Source organism: Sinocyclocheilus rhinocerous, unplaced genomic scaffold (genome assembly GCF_001515625.1).
Source record: "Sinocyclocheilus rhinocerous isolate Xijiao unplaced genomic scaffold, SAMN03320098_v1.1 scaffold735, whole genome shotgun sequence".
Taxonomy (NCBI): domain Eukaryota; kingdom Metazoa; phylum Chordata; class Actinopteri; order Cypriniformes; family Cyprinidae; genus Sinocyclocheilus; species Sinocyclocheilus rhinocerous.
Window position 1 is genome coordinate 122,632 of NW_015629505.1, and position 20,400 is coordinate 143,031.

The 20,400-nt window shown below is 35.0% G+C and overlaps 3 protein-coding genes, 1 long non-coding RNA gene and 1 pseudogene across 4 annotated transcripts in view; 3 read left to right on the forward strand and 2 right to left on the reverse strand.

Moving 5' to 3' along the window:
• The window catches only part of LOC107738985 (major facilitator superfamily domain-containing protein 8-like), a 13,776-nt gene extending 9,022 nt beyond the window's left edge, over positions 1 to 4,754 (forward strand). The window contains exons 6-12 of the mRNA XM_016550930.1: positions 828 to 1,015; positions 1,191 to 1,249; positions 1,389 to 1,497; positions 1,584 to 1,718; positions 2,731 to 2,834; positions 3,514 to 3,740; positions 3,834 to 4,754. Coding sequence (XP_016406416.1) covers positions 828 to 1,015; positions 1,191 to 1,249; positions 1,389 to 1,497; positions 1,584 to 1,718; positions 2,731 to 2,834; positions 3,514 to 3,740; positions 3,834 to 4,040 — 1,029 coding nt within the window. The 3' untranslated portion in view covers positions 4,041 to 4,754. The remainder of the gene's footprint in view (positions 1 to 827; positions 1,016 to 1,190; positions 1,250 to 1,388; positions 1,498 to 1,583; positions 1,719 to 2,730; positions 2,835 to 3,513; positions 3,741 to 3,833) is intronic.
• A 1,070-nt stretch (positions 4,755 to 5,824) lies between these two features.
• On the reverse strand, positions 5,825 to 6,402 carry LOC107738993 (uncharacterized). Its single transcript, XR_001639955.1, has 3 exons — positions 6,348 to 6,402; positions 6,135 to 6,256; positions 5,825 to 5,876 (listed from the first exon to the last, which is right to left on the reverse strand). It is a non-coding gene; the product is annotated as an uncharacterized LOC107738993 (long non-coding RNA).
• A 765-nt stretch (positions 6,403 to 7,167) lies between these two features.
• Positions 7,168 to 16,241, reverse strand: LOC107738986 (zinc finger CCHC domain-containing protein 4-like). Its single transcript, XM_016550931.1, has 10 exons — positions 16,142 to 16,241; positions 15,925 to 16,043; positions 15,252 to 15,334; positions 14,845 to 15,120; positions 14,602 to 14,685; positions 8,534 to 8,606; positions 8,307 to 8,454; positions 7,746 to 7,846; positions 7,538 to 7,659; positions 7,168 to 7,279 (listed from the first exon to the last, which is right to left on the reverse strand). The coding sequence occupies exons 1-10, from the start codon at positions 16,233 to 16,235 to the stop codon at positions 7,168 to 7,170; spliced, it is 1,212 nt and encodes a 403-aa protein (XP_016406417.1). The 5' UTR covers positions 16,236 to 16,241.
• On the forward strand, positions 8,791 to 13,556 carry LOC107738992 (tripartite motif-containing protein 14-like). Its single transcript, XM_016550937.1, has 7 exons — positions 8,791 to 8,938; positions 9,407 to 9,577; positions 10,169 to 10,258; positions 10,545 to 10,775; positions 10,877 to 10,896; positions 11,088 to 11,221; positions 12,658 to 13,556. Exons 2-7 carry the CDS (start codon positions 9,425 to 9,427, stop codon positions 13,242 to 13,244), a joined length of 1,215 nt encoding a protein of 404 aa, XP_016406423.1. The 5' UTR covers positions 8,791 to 8,938; positions 9,407 to 9,424; the 3' UTR covers positions 13,245 to 13,556.
• Positions 16,242 to 18,002: 1,761 nt separating the features above from the next.
• Positions 18,003 to 20,069, forward strand: LOC107738994 (borealin-2-like; annotated as a pseudogene).
• The last annotated feature ends 331 nt before the right edge of the window (positions 20,070 to 20,400 follow it).

A 20,400-nucleotide genomic window follows, 5' to 3' on the forward strand; every position in this document is an offset into this window, starting at 1 on the left:
GCGTAACTTTTATTCTGGCTGTAGTATTGTTGTTGGGCCTCCGCTCACTCTAGCCCGCTGTGTGTTTCGTTGTGAAAGCGAAACTACTTTGTTTGGCCTTCCAAAAATGGACACGACTAGAAATCAGTGGTTAAGTTGTATTTACAACACTGTTCCAGAACATTTCAACCCAAATATTCAGATGTGTGTAGCGCATTTTATGGAGGACTGTTTCCTGATCCTGGGAGAGTAGACTACAATGCCGGCTGTTCTGACTCAAAGACTTGTAAGTACGTTTTTTATATTTAAAGAGTTTTTATATTTTATTTTTTTTATATTTAAAGCGAGTTTTTTGGGCAGTGTAGAGTAGGGCTTGTTGTTTGTCATTTCTCCGATCACAAATGCAGACATGGTTTTATGTTTACGCGGCGCGATGCAACGCAATGCGTAAAAAGACGGTACAAGTCATTATTGACTGGATGCAACGAATGCCTCGTTTATAATGGGTTTTCATGTTTTTGAATCATCGCTCCCGCCTGACAGGGCATCATCACAATGTGGTATGGGGCGTAACATTTCCGTCACACACTTGAGGTATTCGGCCAATCACAACACACTGGATAGCTGGCCAATCACAGCACACCTCGCTTTTTCAGACCGATGAGCTTTGTAAAGATCGACGCGTTTCAGAAAGGCGGGGCATAGAGGAGAAACAATAATGTACAGTATGTGGAAAATAATGTGTTTTTTGAACCTTAAACTGCATAAACACATTTCATTACACCAAATACACAAAATAATGTTTTTTTTAGCAGCATCATATGACCCCTTTAAATATAATTTAATAGGGATCATTGACATTAAAAGATGTTGACTGTATTAATTTCTCAGCTCTGCAGGCTGCTTTGTCATTCTTTGGAGAGACTGGCGTCAGTGTGAATGCCATCCAGCTTCGGGTTAATATGTACACCGCTCCAGCTCTGTTGGCAGCCTGCTTCGGGGTCATTAACATTCTGCTGGTTATATTAGTCTTGAGGTAATTATTTAACCTCAGTATTTTGCAGCATTTGGCAGCTAAACAATAGTTATATGATAGCATATAAATACATATACATTTGAGTGTTTTATTCCAGGTCTGACCTAAAGCTTACATTATTTGACTGTTCTTGAATTGAGCAATACATAGAATAAAAGTGTTTTAAATTATTTAGGGAGCACTTTGTGGATGACCATGGACAGCTTATCCGTGCAATTAACTACACCCCAGAAGGTAAGATATTTATTTTACTGTTTAAATACTTAAGTAGTGTACTGTTGCATTACAATGGTGTCCCTGTACAGTCTGTTTTATAATAATTCACGCAATAATTCAAATGATTTTACACAGTGCTTTGTCTTTCTGCCTTTAGAGCGAGTGGATGTGGCTCCTGAGGTAGAGGGTGATATCGACCAGATCGCAGTGTTCACATCTAATGTCCTTTTCTTTGTTATTCTCTTCATTTTTGCGGTGTTTGAAACGTAAGTGGTGATACTTTCATCTAGACTTTTTTAAAAGCTTATCTAGTAATCGGTTCAAATTCATGTGTATTTTTTTTCGCCTGCAGTATATCTACTCCTCTATCAATGGACATGTTTGCGTGGACGAGAAAAGAAGCCGTTTTTTACAACGGTATCATATTGGCTGCCATTGGCTTTGAGTCCATCCTCGTCTTCCTGGTGGTAAAAGTGGTCTCAGCACGGTAAAAAACGTTTTAAGATTTGACATTTGAATAGCTTAGTTTATGCCATTTTGATTTTGGTCATTGGATTTTTTTTTTCGACATTAATATTAGTCTAGCAGGAAAAATAGGTTCCCATGTACCTGCTTGGCAGTTTTTTGTAACCTGATTTTTTGGGACCCTAATGGTGTCTGGTTAAGAATTTTTGATGTTGCCGAGGTCAACAAATGTCCCATGGGGTTCGTTTGGCGGCCATCTTGAATTGATTTCAATGCGAGTGGCGAAAAATGCCGATTTTCATAACTCCTGAACCACACATACAAAGACAAATTAACCCACTTTTTCATATAATTCTGACACCAGGAATCAAATGGAAAGGTCATTGACATGGTACAGCCACTCTTTACCGGTGAAAACAGGCAAATATCACATTTTAGGCTCATAACAATATCACGTCTGCTATTTTGTTTCGCAAGAGTTTTTGGCATTAACCAAATGAAACTAGCTTTTTCTCTTAAATCAATTGCAAGGTTGTTAAATGGATGGCAATCACTCCAAGTGGCATAGATCTGATAATACCAGCTAATTGAAAGCAAAAGTCATCAAAACTGTTTCACTGATCATCATCAATCTCCACCTCATCAAAAGTGACCCCGCTGTGTGGGGGGTTGTTTTTTCAATATCCTTGCAATGAAAGCACAATCAAAACCAAGCGGGTACATGGGACCATATTTTTCCTGCTAGACTATATTTCTCAATTGCAATATCATCTCATCTATTTTATATGTTTTGAAGAACCCTGAACATTTAGACCTGCTTTTTTACTTCAATCTGACACATCAACATCTCATTGTAGATGACTACAATGTTTTAGTCTTACAACAGGTCATCTTAGGAAAACTTCATGTCAGTTGCATTATTTTCTTCTGTACCCAACACCTATATAATGGACGTTAGCAGTTTTTGAACACATGACTTCCTCATTGCTTTCAGATAAAATAATTTCTGTTTTTTTTGGGGGGTTTATTTTCAGGATAGGAGATCGGCCACTGCTGCTTGGAGGCTTGATTCTCATATTTGCAGGTTTCTTTATCTTGTTGCCATGGGGAAATCAATATCCTAAAATACAGTGGGCAGGTGAGATATCTGACTAACTTGGCGCGGTTTTACTTTATTTTATTAAAATAGCAATATACACTACTGTTCAAAAGGTTTTTAAAGACATACTTCTTATTCAGCAAGGATGCATTAAACTCAAAAGTGCCAGTAAAGTGACACTTTATTTTACAGTGTCTTTGTTACATTTACTTACTGTAGTAATAACAGTAAATTATGCACGATTACATGCAACTAACCCTAAACCAAACCCTATTCCTAAACCTAACAATATGGTAAGTATTGTATAAAGTATGTAATAAGTATATATATATATATATATATTACTTAGTACTTCAATGTATAATAACACTGTAACTGAGGAGCAACTTAAAATAAAGTGTAACCAAGATTTCTATTTTAAATAAATGTTTATGAATGTTTTTTATGTTTTGCAAAAAATATTAAGCAGCACAACTGTTTTCAAGATTGATAAAAAAATGTTTCTTGAGCACCATATCAGCATATTAGAAAGATTTCTGAAGGATCATGTGACACTGAAGACTGGAGTAATGGCTGTGAAATAAATTCATCCTTTGTGAGCATGAGACTCTTCTAAAAACATACAATAATTTTACCACCCCATACATTTGAATGCTAATGTACAGTATATTACAGCTTAAATTTGTGTGTATTAAACTAATATCATCCCCATAAACAGACATTCAGAATAACACTATGCCAACAATACGACTGGCACCCACCCCACCCTCAAACACTTCTCTGGAGCCCACTGGATGCCCGTCTGAACAGACCTGGTGCTTGTTTACCCCTGTAATTCATCTCGCACAGTACATTACCTCTGACATCCTGATTGGAGTGGGTTATCCAACATGCAACGTAATGTCCTACACTTTATACTCCAAGATACTGGGCCCCAAACCACAGGTAAAACACTTATTCAAATCTCAAATTAAAGTAACATTATGATTAATTAAATTCATGTTATTTATTCCATTCCCCAATTGTGTGTGAACTCAGGGGGTTTACATGGGCTGGCTGACAGCATCAGGAAGTGGTGCGCGGACCCTCGGGCCTGTGTTCGTCTCTCACGTCTACACCATCCTGGGACCCCGATGGACCTTCAGTGTCATATGTGGCATAGTACTAGCTGCAGTCGTTCTCCTCAGTGCTATGTACAAACGACTCATCGCCTTCTCTGTACGCCATGGAAGGATAGATGACTGACAGGTGCCTCCACCAACTACATAAGGACAGTTCAGAGAAATGGGCCTGACTTAAAGATGGAAAACATTATGTATGTTAATTTATAGACAATTGTATAAATTGTTTAGCCATTTTGTGTAGCAAAAATAATGATTCTGAAGAGCCTTAAGGAGTTGTAAATGTAAATATCTAATAACTTTAGAATTTCTGAACGTTGAACTACAATTTCCCTTGTTAACTAAACTGTGAATTTAACCACTATTGGAGCAGCATTACATGGCTCGACACCATATAAAAGCGAACAGCGGCAGACTCTAAAAAGACCCATGTGAAGTATTAAAAATTATTGGCAGCTTAATGGGTTATGAAGCATCGCAGATTATGAGGCATAAGTACTGTGCGGTTGTTTAACACTTTATGGATTATGATTGATTCGTTTTAATATTCTATTTTTAATAACTTGAATTTCTGGTGTTGTAAAACCTTAACAAATGTGTCAGGTGATTTATGTAAATCTGCATTGATGGGACAGGCTTGAAGCCACTGTTGGCGTTTCTTTCTTTTTAATAACACTAAGCTTAAAACTTAAACTAGGTGCTGAGCATCACTTGATTTTGGCTGAATCCATAATTACTGGTGATTATCAACCAAAAGACTATTTTAAATTCAAGCCAAATACTTGGTTTGTTTGTGTTACAGCTCATAGATTATAAATCACAATATTTTTTGAAAACTGGCAATAATTTGTTCCTTTAATGTTTTTGAAAACAGGAAGTATGACATGCTTTCTGGGGATCAGTTTCTTTAAATATATTAAAAATGATATCTTTAACAAGAAATCTGTTTGTCATTTTTGAAAAATACAAAAATGACATCCATTCCAGTAATACAGTAGTTGTATTCAAAGGTTTTATCCACAGATGGTCACTGTTTGAGCCACATAAGCTGGAACAAAGCTTCTTTGAAATGTTACTCCAGACCGTGGATGAGGTTTGTTCAGACGTGTCAATTGTACTGAGAAAGTTCTAGTGTAGGATGAGCTTGTGACAAAAACAGGATGCAAAAAGACAACTGTGGCTGTACATACACAACAACCTTCTTGTATACATCTAGGTTTAACACCAGTTAGTCGTTTGACACTTTGTGATCTCACTTTGTGATTATGATGCCATTTTCAGCAGCCACAAAACCATCGTTCTTGTAATGCACTGCGAGCGAGATCATGTAACTGTTCTTTTCCTCTTGTTCTTAGTTGTGGATTTGCCTGCAATGTGTTTCAACAGGCCTGGAGCACCACGACCACCCGGTACAATCATTCTGTTGGCAAAATGTTCAAGAGAATTATATTAATATTAAGTATACTTGAAAAACCCGTTTGCATGAGTGCAGAAATCAATAATTTAGGTGTTATGTAGAAACATGTTACTACAGTATCGTCAGTATAGCATCTCGACTGATTATTCTGAATGTCTAGATATACTATTATAGTTGTCATTAATATTTTAAATTTCTATTTTTTTAATTAGTTTAAAATTTTTATATTTAAGTAATTTTGTTGTGTTTTTGTCATTTCATTTGTTTTTTTTATGTCAATATAGTTTTGAATTTTTATTTCAGTTTTAGTTATTTTAGTACATCAAGTTAAAGTAATTAAAATGGGAAATGCTGCCCTGGGAACTAGCGGAAATAAGTTATTTTTTAAAATATGTTTCAGTAAACGTTTTTAATTCATTTTTTAGTAAACTCTAATAACCCTGGTTTATACTCACCGTTTCTTTTTTCTTCGATGGGCATGTGTCACACTTTGGACAGTGTTTGTTTCCAGCCGACACATACCTCTCACAAACACTGCAAAATCTGAGAAAGATTGAAAAAAATATTAGTGGTAATTATTAAACCACCTCAAAGCAGTTAATAACAGCATTTATAGCAAATTACATTCCAAAATAAAATGATTAAGTGCATGTTTAACCCTCAATGCAATCGAAATCTATTTTTAATTGGTTCTCCCTCAAAAAACCCTTTAAAAAAATCTACAAAAAAAAAATAAAAATCCTTATGATGTATCTCTTCTGGGCCAAAACAAGCTCAGATTGCATTGTGTTTTTTGTGCACCTGTAACCTTCATCCTCTGGTAGAATGATATCTTTGGGGCTCAGATTGGTGAAAAGTCGAACAGGTGACTGCTTACGGCCTGTCTTTCCGTGTTTATATAGAGGGTGGTTATCATAATCAACCTGAGAATGAAGAATAACACAGGACTATAATACCCTGTAAATGTATTATTATATTTATTAACATGTTTATAACACTATATTCCTATAATACCTGGTAATCCAGCATCGAGAAGGAGGGAAAATACTCAAGGATACGGGACTCAAAGAAGTACGGGAAGATCCAGATCATTGGCATCGCAGCTGCATTGCTTACTAAAGATCAACAACAACAGATAAGAATGATATGCCCTCATGCCATTCCAAACCTGTATGACTTTATTTCTTCCATGGAATATAAAAGGAGAAATTCAGAGAAATTGTGCTGATCGTTTGACACTTTGTGATCTCACTTTGTGATTATGATGCCATTTTCAGCAGCCACAAAACCATCGTTCTTGTAATGCACTGCGAGCGAGATCATGTAACTGTTCTTTTCCTCTTGTTCTTAGTTGTGGATTTGTTTCAACAGGCCCGGAGCACCACGACCACCCGGTACAATCATTCTGCTGGCAAAATGTTCAAGAGAATTATATTAATATTAAGTATACTTGAAAAACCCGTTTGCATGAGTGCAGAAATCAATAATTTAGGTGTTATGTAGAAACATGTTACTACAGTATCGTCAGTATAGCATCTCGACTGATTATTCTGAATGTCTAGATATACTATTATAGTTGTCATTAATATTTTAAATTTCTATTTTTTTAATTAGTTTAAAATTTTTATATTTAAGTAATTTTGTTGTGTTTTTGTCATTTCATTTGTTTTTTTTATGTCAATATAGTTTTTGAATTTTTATTTCAGTTTTAGTTATTTTAGTACATCAAGTTAAAGTAATTAAAATGGGAAATGCTGCCCTGGGAACTAGCGGAAATAAGTTATTTTTTAAAATATGTTTCAGTAAACGTTTTTAATTGATTTTTTAGTAAACTCTAATAACCCTGGTTTATACTCACCGTTTCTTTTTTCTTCGATGGGCATGTGTCACACTTTGGACAGTGTTTGTTTCCAGCCGACACATACCTCTCACAAACACTGCAAAATCTGAGAAAGATTGAAAAAAATATTAGTGGTAATTATTAAACCACCTCAAAGCAGTTAATAACAGCATTTATAGCAAATTACATTCCAAAATAAAATGATTAAGTGCATGTTTAACCCTCAATGCAATCGAAATCTATTTTTAATTGGTTCTCCCTCAAAAAACCCTTTAAAAAAATCTACAAAAAAAAAATAAAAATCCTTATGATGTATCTCTTCTGGGCCAAAACAAGCTCAGATTGCATTGTGTTTTTTGTGCACCTGTAACCTTCATCCTCTGGTAGAATGATATCTTTGGGGCTCAGATTGGTGAATAGTCGAATAGGTGACTGCTTACGGCCCGTCTTTCCGTGTTTATATAGAGGGTGGTTCTTATAATCAACCTGAGAATGAAGAATAACACTGGACTATCAACCCCTGTAAATATATCATTATATTTATTAACATTAACACAATATTCCTATAATACCTGGTAATCCAGCATCGAGAAGGAGGGAAAATACTCAAGGATACGGGACTCAAAGAAGTACGGGAAGATCCAGATCATTGGCATCGCAGCTGCATTGCTTACTAAAGATCAACAACAACAGATAAGAATGATATGCCCTCATGCCATTCCAAACCTGTATGACTTTATTTCTTCCATGGAATATAAAAGGAGAAATTCAGAGAAATTGTGCTGGTCTCTCCTTTCTATGCAATTACAATGAACGGGAGGAAACTGAGGGTTTCAAGCTTCAAAAAGTATGCAAAAATACCATAAAAGTAACTTAAAATTGGTTCAAGTCAAATGAAGCCATATGATAGCTTTTTGTGAGATCAACCAAAACAATTCTACTTTTATCTTCCACTGAAGAAGAAGGAAAAAAAACAAACAAAAAAATCAAATCGAGGGTGAGTAGATAATGGCAGAATTTTCATTTTTGGGTAAACAGTTGAAAACAGCATTTAATAATGGAGTATGTTTGAAAGTAAAACATGCACAAGTACAAGTTAAATCAAAATAAATCATGCATGCTGTTCCTCATACCTTTATTCTGATTTTTCCAGGTAATTGACATCTGAGAGAAACTGTTGGCTAGTGGCTTCACTAGGCCTCCAAATGGGGGGTCTGTTACCATGACTACCGTGGCTCCTCCCTCCTCACGCAGAAAGCCTTGAAAAAACATGACCGCTTCCTGCACAACAGCGTATCTTGACTTATCAGAATGTACTACAGTGACCACATTTTACATCAAAGGAGGTTTGTTTTTTTACCTCATCATCAAAAAAGTGATGGTTGAACATATTATAGCGGCAGAACTCATCCTGTCCGTAAAACTGCCAGTACCTAAGAGGGCAGAAAAACAAAGAGGTTGATGGCTGCAAAATGCATTTAATGCAAGCGTCAACATGCATTTCAGAACAGCTAAATAAAAACCACAATCTGCTGCTATTTCCGAACCCTGCAGGTCAACAAGTCTGGAATTGAGCAGACATAATCCTGTCAGTTATAAAACCCTGCAAAAGTGTGCACACACACACATATGCATATGCAGCAGGCTTTGGCTTGTTAAAAGGGGCTACACACCTTTTTCAACACATTCCACAGACGAACATAAAAGTGCTTGCAGGAGGACGACAACCAAATGCATTCACTTACTCTCTTTATCAGTCTTTTAGGTAAGTCATTTTATTGCTTATTTTATTGCATATTTCAGTGACAAAGAACACAACTAATTTACATTCTCATTAAGATATAGACAGTATCAAACTTTTTAAAGCACTCCAAGAGCTGTGCAACTTGATAATGTGCCAATGTCAATGCATAAGCCTTAAGTTCAGGCTGCTCAAAAGTGTGATTACGTTTCAAATGTTCAGTTCCTTGCTTTGGGCTATGCAGATATAAATGCAACTTTTGGCATTCAGTGTGTTCTAGTAAAGGCTTGCTATGACATTTTGTGCATTAGCAGGAAGTCAGAAGGAACTCATTTTCATGTCCTCTGAGAAAACAAGCTAATTTAGAACATTTTGTACTTTTTGCATTTTGCATTCCATCATTAGATAATGCAACTGTACATGACAGAGTTATGATCACTAAAAACTACTAAAGTGATATTTATGATGTTTCTGCACATCAACTTCCATTAGCTCAGAGAACTTGGAGAGATGGCAGAGAAAGACTTTAGGTCTTTATCAGAGGAAATCAGTTCCTTCTGCCTAGTTACCGAAGCTCGTTCAGGGACACAAGTTACCCAGCCCTTCCCACGCTCTCCAAAACTGATCAGGAGAACTGGAGCCATCTCTCCAAAACCCTTAGAGGTAATGACAGATTTTCTAACCTGCTCACAGACTGCAACAATGAAGAAATTTTAAGACTTGCATTAATGTTCAAAAATTTGGGGTTGGTAAGATTTTTTAAATGTTTAAGGATTACTTTTTTTTAAGTCTCATGCTCACCAAGGCTGCATTTATTAGATCAAAATGCAGTGAAAATAATTATATTGTATTATATTAAATGTTACTACAATTTAAAATAACTGTTTTCTATTTTAATATTTTAACATGTTATTTATTTCTGTGATGGTAAACCTTATTTTTTTATTTATTTTTTGGTGTCATATGATCCTTTAGAATTAAATCACTCTAATATGCTGATTTGGTGCTCAAGAAACATTTCATAGCATTATCAGTGTTGATAAAATCTGTGCTGCTTAATATTTTTGTGGGCAAACATACAAATACAAAAATAGAACAGAATTTCTTGAATTTTCCAATTTTGAATTAAATGCACCCTTGCTGAATAAACATGTTAAATTTTTTTTTTTTAATCGTACCGACCTCAAACCTTTGAACAGTAGTGTGCAGTAATAAATAAATAATTCAAAAACCTAACAAAACGTGTGTAAACAGCTGCCAGTCTGGTTGGATGACTTGAAGAAGGAGAGGAAAAGAACAGAGTCCCATCTGGAATCTATTAAAAAGCGGCAAGCAAACCTGAATGTAAGTGAAACTCTGTTGGGAGTTGATTTGATTTTGAAAAGTGATCTATATGACCGGTGGTTGGTGTGGAGAGCTCGGTGGCATCAGCCAAACAAGGAAGTTGATCAGAGGCAGGAAAAGTTCCTGCATTATCGTTTATAATAACAGTCTCTGATGAATCATTCAAAATTAAGTCCAAGAAAGTAGACTGAATGTCTGCCTGAATGCGATAAAGCCTCAACTCTGCTGTAAAGTTTAAACTACTAAAATTGTTAAATAACTAATGAATCATACATCTCTGCTGAAGACGAGCTCAGAGGCAATGAAGCAGCAGGTACAGGAGTGCTTTGAGGAGCTACATATGGCTCTGCAGGAGGATGAGAAGGCTGTTCTGGACATGATAGAGCAAGACCGCCGGGAGACCAGCAGTAAACTAAACCGAATTCTTCAAGACTGGAATCAACACCTTGGCCTCCTGCAGAAACACATCAGCACTATTCAATTAGCTCAACAGAGCCCAGCAGAATCCTTGAAGCAGGTAACCATCCAATGAAACATGTATTTCATATCATTGTAATCATCTTGTTGACAAAATCTAGGGATCACATATATTCTCTTCTGCATGTTCTCTGCTTTCAGCCTTTTCCTGAGGATTTTACGTAAGCCCATGTTTTTCCATTTCACAAATAGCGGATTTTGTGATAGGTCCTTAATACAAATACTTATAGATGACCTAATTATGTTTCAAAACAACATGCCTTTCTATGTTCTCTTCAGTAGCAAACATGCTATACGTTACAATGTTTACAGTTAAATAACTATACAACTCCAATGTATCCTATGCAACCAGCTGTCGTAAGAAACTGGACCCAGGTGAAGAGGAGATCAAAATGAATGAGGAAAGGATCCATAAGATCATGAAGGGTCTTAGGAACATCTCAAAAGATCTGAAAGCCCAGCTACAACGAAAGAACCTGCTGCTGGGTAAAAAACACTATCAGCCCCTAAAATCCATCATTTTGATCTGAATAAATCAAGTTCATACAAAATATATTCTATAAATATATATTTTGAAAATATATTATACATATGTGTGTGTGTGTATATGGTTCAAAATGTATACTGTGTATACTGTTTGGGCTCAGTAAGATAAAAAAAAAAAAAAAAAAAAAGAAAAATTAATACTTGTAGAATGCACTAAATTGATCAAAAGTGAGAATAAAGATATTTATAATGTTACAAAAGATCTTTTTAAACTAAATGCTATTTTCCATTCACCAAAGGAAAAACTAAATGTATCATGGTTTCCACAAAAATATTAAGCAGCAAAAACTGTTTATTAACAGTCTATTAGAATGATTTCTAAATCATCATATGATACTGAAGACTGGAGTAATGACTGCTGAAAATTCAGCTTTGCCAACAAAGGAAAAAGTTACATTTTAAAATAAATACTTCGATAGAAAACATTTACTTTTAATTGTTATAAGATTTCAAGAATATTACAGTCTTACTATATGTTTGATCAAACGAATGCAGGCTTGATGAGCATAAGAGACTTCTTTGAAAAACATAAAAAATTGTGGTTATTTCAATCTGGTTCAAAAATGGAATCATTATTGACGATAAATCTGATATTCTTTTTCAAGTCTGAAATTGAATTCAAACGGTCAAAAAAAAAAAAAAAAAAAAAAAAAAGAGAAATTAATACTTGTATTTAATATTATATTATTTTATATTAATACTTTATTTAGCAAGGACACATTAAACTGACCAAAAGTGACAGTAGGGTCATTTATAATTTTACAGAAGATTTCTGTTTAAAATAAATGCTGTTCTTTTGAACTTTAAATTTATCAAAGAATCCTGAATTAATTTTTTAAATTATATATATATCATGGAAACCATTTATGCATCATGGTTCCCACAAAAAAATATTAAGCAGCATAACTGTTTTCAAAATTGTTAATAATTAAGAAATGTTTCTTAGGTATTACATCAGCATATTAGAATGATTTCTGAAGGATAATGTGACCCTGAAGACTGAAGTAATGGCTGCTGAAAATTCAGCTTTGCATCATATTTTAAAATATATTAAAATTGTTATTTTAAATTATAATAATATTTCACAATATTACTGTATTTAATGTGTTTTTCATCAAATAAATGCAACTTTCGTGAATTTAAGTGAGTTTTTCAAAAAAATAATCTTACTGACTCAAACTGCTGAATGGTAGTGTATATAGTGCATACTATACTTAAATGTATAATTTATATGTTTGCATAAACTTTTAGACTGTATTACATATTCTATATATCATACTGTATTTGAAGGATTAGCTAATGGATAACAAGAAATGTTCTGAATATGTTGTGGGTAAATCAGCTGTTTCTGAATATTCTTGCTTTCATTTTGACAGACTCCTCTAATGTGGTGATTGACAAACGGACCTGTCACAAACAGATCAAGGTGACCTCAGAAGGACGGGGCCTGTGCCTTTCCTCAGAGGACCGCTGCATTCCCAATGACCCTCTAAGGTTTGATCAGTTATACTGCGCCTTGGGCTCTGTTGCTTTTAAATCTGGGCAGCACTACTGGGAGGTAGATGTGCACTGCTGTCCATCATGGGCTGTGGGCGTGGCTTATGGTAGCCTACAGAGGAGAGGGCGGGACAAAGGTGCCAAGCTCGGACGGAACAGGTGCTCGTGGAGTCTTGAGTTTCAGGATGGGCATCTCATGGCCTGGCACAACGATCGACATGTGGCACTACCAGTCACAGCAGCTCGGGCAGCAACAAACAGAGTAGGGGTGTTTGTAAAATATCAGAAGGGTCGTTTGGTGTTTTATGATGCTGAGACTATGAGAACGCTGCAGGAGTTTTCAGCAGTGCAAACAGCTGTGTTTGACAGAGCACATCATCAATTCACTGAGCCTCTATACCCAGCCTTCCGCTTTTTTTCATCCAAAGACCATCATCATATGGAAATATGCAATCTCAGTCTTTAATTAATTAGCAATATCGAAAACGGTTGTGCTGTGTACTTTTTGTGTCTTCGATAAAAATAAAATTAACCCTTTGACAATTCTGAAATCGGACATTGCGTTACCATGGAAATGGTACTTTAAATCTTTTGGCGGTCTCCTCTCCCTTAGCAGGTGGGGTCAAATGTCATATTACAAAATGTATTACGGTCTTTTAGAATCAAAACTTTTTATAATCTTGACAAAATACATATTGTTTGAAAGGTCTGAATCTCACGATTCCATATTTGGTGGTTATTTTTTTATAGTAAAATTGACAGAGAAATTTTGACATTTGTGACAGAAAAATGCATTTAAAAAAATTCAGTGGCGTTTGGGTGTCGAACGGTGTCTGTTTGTGGTATAACGCCCTAAATAAAATCTCACAGGAACCTCAATTTTTTTATATCAACTTCAAATTTGCAACATAACTTATTTAGACATAAGGCTTTAATTTTATAGCAATTTTAGAGTAAAACCTGTTATGAAAAATATTTATTTTATATAAAATAAAATAGAAATAGTACAGTGTTTTCTTTACAGTAAATGTAAACTTCTATAACTTTTTGATACTTTCATATTTTGAAATAATTCCACTTCTGCAACAATTTTCGTAGAAAATCTTTTGCAACATTATTTTAAAATATTACTGACACTTTTGATCTATTTAATGAGTCTTTACTGAATAAAAGTGTTAATTTCTTTAAAAAGACCCCAAACCTTTGAATGGTAATGTATATTATATTTCTTAGATACAGGACAATCTTTCTGAGCATCAGTTATTAATAGTGCAAGCATATAATATATAATATACTGTCTTGTACCAAAAAAGCTAGGTAAACTTTAAGGAACGGTCTATTACTTTAGTCTACTCTAGTACCTTGTGCAAAACAATGTAAAATATATAGTATAGCATATAATAAAAATAAATACTTAATTAAACTCCAAACAACATAAAATACTCAAAAAGAGTGGCGCACCCTCTTAAAGCAGCGCTGTGTAACTTTTGGCGCTCTAGCGGTTAATAAACAGAACTGCTCACATCCCGCGGAAGAACATTCCAACCGGAACTACTTCTCTACTTCTCTACATGTCTATGGCGATTCACGCAGGTATGTGTTACTCCGCAGCGGTGACGACCCGACCAGGCTACAATAGTCCAAATATAAGTACTTATTATAAGTGTACCATTCGTGATGTACTCGCTCATATACATTTTGCAAATTTTGAACACAGAAAAAGTTACATAGTGCTGCTTTAACAGAATTTAATTCTATGTCTATGTTAACATTTTTAAGCTATTTAAGCTTGTATTTGCAAAGAATTATGTTGTATTGTGTACCTGTAATCAATATCCAGCAATAAACTCTTCATTGTAGGACTCTTGCCCTCCATATTCCGTAACTTAATCACCTCATGTAATCTGTGAATGTGTAAGAGAGAATATTTCAATTGCAAAGTTAAAACGTGGAGATACATTACATTGGATATTTTGCCAATTTTACTGACAGGAAAATGATTGGACACACTTTAAGACTTTTTAAATATATTAATATGTATAGTAGTAACAACTTATGCTTAACGTGGTGTCCCAACACAGAGAATTTTCTGGAAGCCTAAACCCAAGAGCATATCCAGGAGGAAATGACAGCTCCGGTCCGCAAACAGATATTGTGCGTTACTCTTCTTGTTGTCCAGAGGACACAGAAGTAGACTGGGCCTTTTCAATCGCTGCACTGTGATGTCCTCAGAAAGTGCCCTGTGTTTTGCATGATTCGCCGATTCCCCAGGGAGGATCAACAGCTGACAGTCCACACAGAACCTTCTCTGCTCCAGCGGGAGAGAAACAAACTCTCTAAATCTGTCAAAGAAACAAATGTGCACATATGAAAGATTTTGGTGGGTTGTAGTATCTCCCATAAACAGACATGCCAGTATCTTATTTGATGAGTGTAGCATGGCTTATTAATTTTTTAAATAAAAGTTATCTACCTAGAGCAATATTCTTGATGACTGAAAAGAGGCATCTTGGAGCGGTTATGTTCTTCTCTGGCAAGCATTCTTGCCTCAGATATCTGAAGCATAAATTAAACGAATCAAGTGAATGAAATGCTAATATTCATACATTTGTTTTTTTAGTGTTCTTTGATTAGGTTTTAATTTTTGTTGTATATGCAGATTATGTCTTACATTCTTGTGTTCAGCCATCATTGTTTTTACTTTTTATAATAACCCTATAAAGCTTACTTTATTTAATACATTAATTTCTTAACGTTGCTGAAAAACCTGTTGCACACAATCTACTACGTGCCTCCTGTTTCCTGATTAATATTTCCACTGTTCCATTTAAAAAAAAAAAAAGACCTTTAGACGTTTATAACTATAATTTCATGTCAGGCTTTACGGGATTTAATATATTTGTCTTATTTTATTCAAACTTAAGTTTGTTTGTGCAATTCTTAGCATTTCATCAAAGAAAACTTTGAAAAGTATACATGTTAGATTAAAATTGGTACAATAATAAATCAGTCATTCTTGAGACATGGGACAAAACAGGTCCAGCAAGGGTAACTGCTATTAGGTTTAAAAATAAAAATATTTTCAATTTTAAATGTCATGAGGGATTAATAATAGAATGTATTTAACAATGTTAGTCCTATTTAACCTTTTCGTCTGCCCACTGAAAAAAGTTGCAGTCCTTTCTGTCCCGACAAGCAGAACACGCGTAAAATCTCCTTCCTTCCTCCTCTCCATTGCCAGTTTTCTCGAACAACAGAGCTGGTCCTGAGAAAAACACGTATCGGTGATTACATATGGTATTCATTTTATTTTAGAACAAGAAAACGGACATGGCATCACTAAAAGTATAATTGATCTCATACCATGTGGACACCGTGGTGCTGTTTTGTCGCTTTCATTTTGAATAATCACTTCGATTCCACCACTATCCACGACATCATCCAATATTTTTCCCATATTTGCCAGAGGCCTTACCTGTCTTCTTCTTGGCTTTTAACGGCGGCTGGCAACCAGCGTAATTAGGTGCCGCGTAGTCAACTACAAGCTTCTTCTTTTTTTTATTGAAATTTCAAAATGACAGAATTCGACAGCAAGTTGACGTATTTCTCACATTAACACATTTTGTAAGTTCAAATTGAAACACAATAATAAAAAAAAAGAACTTAAAAGAGAAAGAAAAAAATTGGTGGGCATTAAATTCATTTAGCAGAGACAGTTCTTTGGGCTTTTCGATTTTTAAAAAAACTTTACAGTTTCTAAATAAACTTTAAAGGCTGTTTGAAAATGAGAAAAATTGGATCTCGAGTTACTCCTTTTAGTTTGATGAATATAAAATTTTCTTAATAACAAAAACAAATCCATAAATATTTTTCTTTTAGAAAAGGCATATTAATTTGAATGAAGTAAAACGGATGATAAATTAGGATGCAGTTCATTTTAACACTTAGAAATTGTGACATCTCAGACCAAAACAAAGATGAACAGGGACATTCAAAAAATAAATGAATGATAGACTCTCTAAATTACAAAAAGAGCAATTGTAGTCTATATCCAGATGAAAACGCTTTAATGTTTCTTTCACAGGATATATTCTGTGAGCAATTTTAAAAGACACTTCTTTGGTTTTATTTGTAACACAATACCGACTAAGAACTCCCCACAAATGTTCCCACTCAAATGAAGGAAGGAAACATATCAACACAAACAAATATAGATGGAGGAGAAGAGATATTAGCAAAAAGAGATCAACTGGTTACTGCAGTTATCGTTAATTAAATCAAATTCTTTACTGGTGCCATAAAAACGGGATGAATGGTACAGCAACAATATTGTAATGGACATTCTGGTTAAAATCATTAAGAAAGGATCTGGATACTGTGAAAAATGTGGTTATATTTTCTTATATTTTACTGATGAGACAAGAACACAAAATATTATATAAATAAATAAATAAAACCACCAGAAAGTTCCCAAACTTTTCTGTCAGCCGAACCGCTTTGATCTAAAATATTTAGATGAAGTACCCACTAAGATTTTAATTTAATTATTTAAATTTAACAACAGATTTGTTCATGTATCTTGTTTAAGTAAACAAATAAAATCAATCAAAATTATTTAGCATTTATTTTTTAAGTATTTATTTATTTATATTTGATGTTTTTATGATTTAATTAATTATTAGGTTTTTTTTTTTTGCATTGGGTGCATTTATGTTTTATGATTTAAATAAGCCTAATTATTAGCTTTCTATCAACTCACGAACCCCTTTCAGTTCCCTTACGAACCTCCACGGGTCCGCGAACACCAGACCTAAACTAAGCGCCTCCAGTCCGGTAAGTGGCGGTAGTGAACTTTTTAAGTTGGTTTGCCAATCACCACTAAAAACAGAGATAACAATAGTGGGTCCAAACGGGTGGCAACACTGGGGTGTGACTGAGGTGGTGATGGAAGGAAGTTGCGTAGATTCAGGAAGTGATCCGGAGACGGATGGAATGGGAGGCGGGGAATTAGAAAGTACTGAAATTTTCTGAAAATAACAAATTTATATAATAAAATATAGGTAGAAGGTGTTTTTTATTTATTTTTTTAAATTTTTTTTTTTGAGAATTAGCATTTCCCTTGATATCAGCGCCTCACACTCCATCCCAGTAGGTGGCGGAATATGCACCAAAAGCTGGTTTGCCAACCGCCATTAAACATCATAAGAAGAAGAAGAAGACCACTTAAAAACAGAAGAAGGTAATTGGTGAGCATCTGCTCCGAGGTTCGTGCAGTTCATAAAAATATCTGAAGTTCTGTCTTGTGTTATTATTATTATTAGCATGGCTCCACGAAGAACTAGAAAAGTCAGTCAGGATTCTGAAGGGCAGCCCGACGGGCAGCACAACTGTGACCAGAAAATTAGACTTACCAAGAGAAAAGAGCTGTTTATACAACAGTTTGAGAAGGAAGGTCAGTCATATATTAGTCAATACATACTCTATCTTGTATACATATAAAAATGAACCCAGTCCTTTGCTTGCACCGGATCAGCCCAGGACCGGATAAATGAAATGGAGGCCAATCTGAACAAACTACTGGCAACTGTAGACCGTGTCTTCAAAATAGAGCTGATGAAAATGCCGCAATCCCTCCACACCACGCTGATAAAAGACCTAATGAATGGTACGACGATCACAGAGCCTGTTCGTCCTGTCTTGATGGTTTTACAATTATTAGTATTCATGATCTATAATGTTTTTCAGACGATGACACGTCTGTGGGAGAGGTCACTATGGCACTCACGGTAAAATAATGATTTTGCTGCCCTCTGGTGTTCGCTTAAGGTAACCGCACCACTCAAATTGGTTCCGGTGGTTGTTTTCGGTCTTTTTTTTTTTCTTTTAGTGTGCGTCTCCAGAAATTCACAAACCTCTATCTCGAAAACCAAGCAAAAAAGGTTTGAGGCAACTTATTAAATAATGCGTTAAATGTAACTTCAATTCTTTTAAGGTTAGCTTTCATTTCTTTTAGGCTTAAATGCCACAGCAGGCCAACAAAGGTCATCGGGTCAAAACAAGACTGCTGCGGTGGAAGGCCCAAAGGCACTGATCCTCCATTTGTTTAGTCATCTTTGTGGGTGCCTAATTTCAATTTTACTTATGAGCCTTGTCCTCACAGAAACCTGCTAAGAAGACCCTACACAACAGCAAGAGCACTGGAAGCATGAGGTAAACTTTTGTCCTGTTTGGCTTTTCTGACACTTCTGGTCTTAAAAAAAAAAAAAAAAAAATCTTTGTGACCGCCACAGGAAATTAATCTAAAAATGAAAATATGAAAACAAAAATAAAAGTATAGTACTTTTTAATGATAATTAAATATCCAAATGCAAAATCTAATAATGTTTTTTAAGTCTGAAAAAAAACTAAAAGCAACTAGGGAATACACCGCACTCTTTATACAGGGCTGTACAGGCATCTGGTGGTTACACCATGATATTATACATGATTTGCTTTATTTCTCTCACCAGATGTCACCAATCTGCCTTTGATGCATTTGATTGCATTCTAAATGCCTTTGCTGTATTTTTAACTTAAACTGTTAATTGAAAATATGAACTTTTTTAGTATTTGTATTTTTCTGCAGTGGGGTGAATGTTGTCTAGTAGCATGAAATCATTTCAAAATACAAAATATTACTTTATTATTATTTTATTTATTTATTTAAGTTTTAAAGCTCATTCCTTATGGTCTGATGGTGCTTATATCAATTTTGATCCCTCTTTACTCTCATTGACAGGTGTGCATCAACTATCAGTGCAAAAAGTACCCAAGGTGAGTTTCTTTTCAGAAGTGGATTGTCACTAAAAATGCTGTTTTTCTTTGGACTAACAGACAAACAAGTCGCTCTGTCGGTGATGAAATGATGGCTACAGCAACAATAGTAACTTCCCATGGAGAAGTGAGTGTGTGTATATTGCAACGTTTATTTTGCTCCATATAGCATTCAACAATGATCCTTTTCCACCTTTTCAAGACGCTGTTCCTTTCTGAAGACAATAAAGATGACATCAATGTCGAGTTGCTTGATGCTGCGGCTGTAGATCAGATGCGAAAGATCAAGGTGAGCAGTTTAAAACCTGCATAATTTCAAGTGGCTGCTTAAAGAGGCACTGAAATGTAGCATAACCCGACATTTGTGATCTTTACAGGATCTAATGGACTATCTGTGTAACAAAGTGGGCCTCAATAACACACGCTGATGCTTTTTAATTACATCAGCTGCAGCTAGTGTTTAATCGTTTTTAAATGTAAATAAATAAACTATTGTAAAGAAATGCAATAAAGTGATTGTTTATAATTTTGTCTGACATGCAATGTGATTGCCTCCCACCCAAGTGATGACTTAAAGCAACTTCATTTAGCGCTGCTGATTGTTTGCTGTAACAAATCAGACATTTTCAGTTGTGCTATTAGTGGTTGTCGGTGTCATGTAGGATTTCTTATATTAAAGGGGTCATATGATGCTTTTTTAAAGATCATTATTTTGTGTATTTGGTGTAACAGAATATGTTGACATGCTTTAATGTTCAAAAACACATTCTTTTTCAAATACTGTGCATTATTGTAGGTCCTCTATGCCC

Bases quoted from the DNA above. Each gene is read 5' to 3' on its own strand.
- LOC107738986 (XM_016550931.1), bottom strand. From the start codon at position 16,235: ATGGGAAAAATATTGGATGATGTCGTGGATAGTGGTGGAATCGAAGTG. The intron at 16,044-16,141 runs GTATGAGATCAA...TGTTTTTCTCAG, and splicing joins AGCACCACGGTGTCCACATG to GACCAGCTCTGTTGTTCGAG. The intron at 8,607-14,601 runs GTACACAATACA...CTGCCCTCTTAG, and splicing joins TTGCTGGATATTGATTACAG to GTACTGGCAGTTTTACGGAC.
- LOC107738992 (XM_016550937.1), top strand. From the start codon at position 9,425: ATGGCAGAGAAAGACTTTAGGTCTTTATCAGAGGAAATCAGTTCCTTC. The intron at 10,259-10,544 runs GTAAGTGAAACT...TCTCTGCTGAAG, and splicing joins AGCGGCAAGCAAACCTGAAT to ACGAGCTCAGAGGCAATGAA. The intron at 10,776-10,876 runs GTAACCATCCAA...CTCTGCTTTCAG, and splicing joins CAGCAGAATCCTTGAAGCAG to CCTTTTCCTGAGGATTTTAC.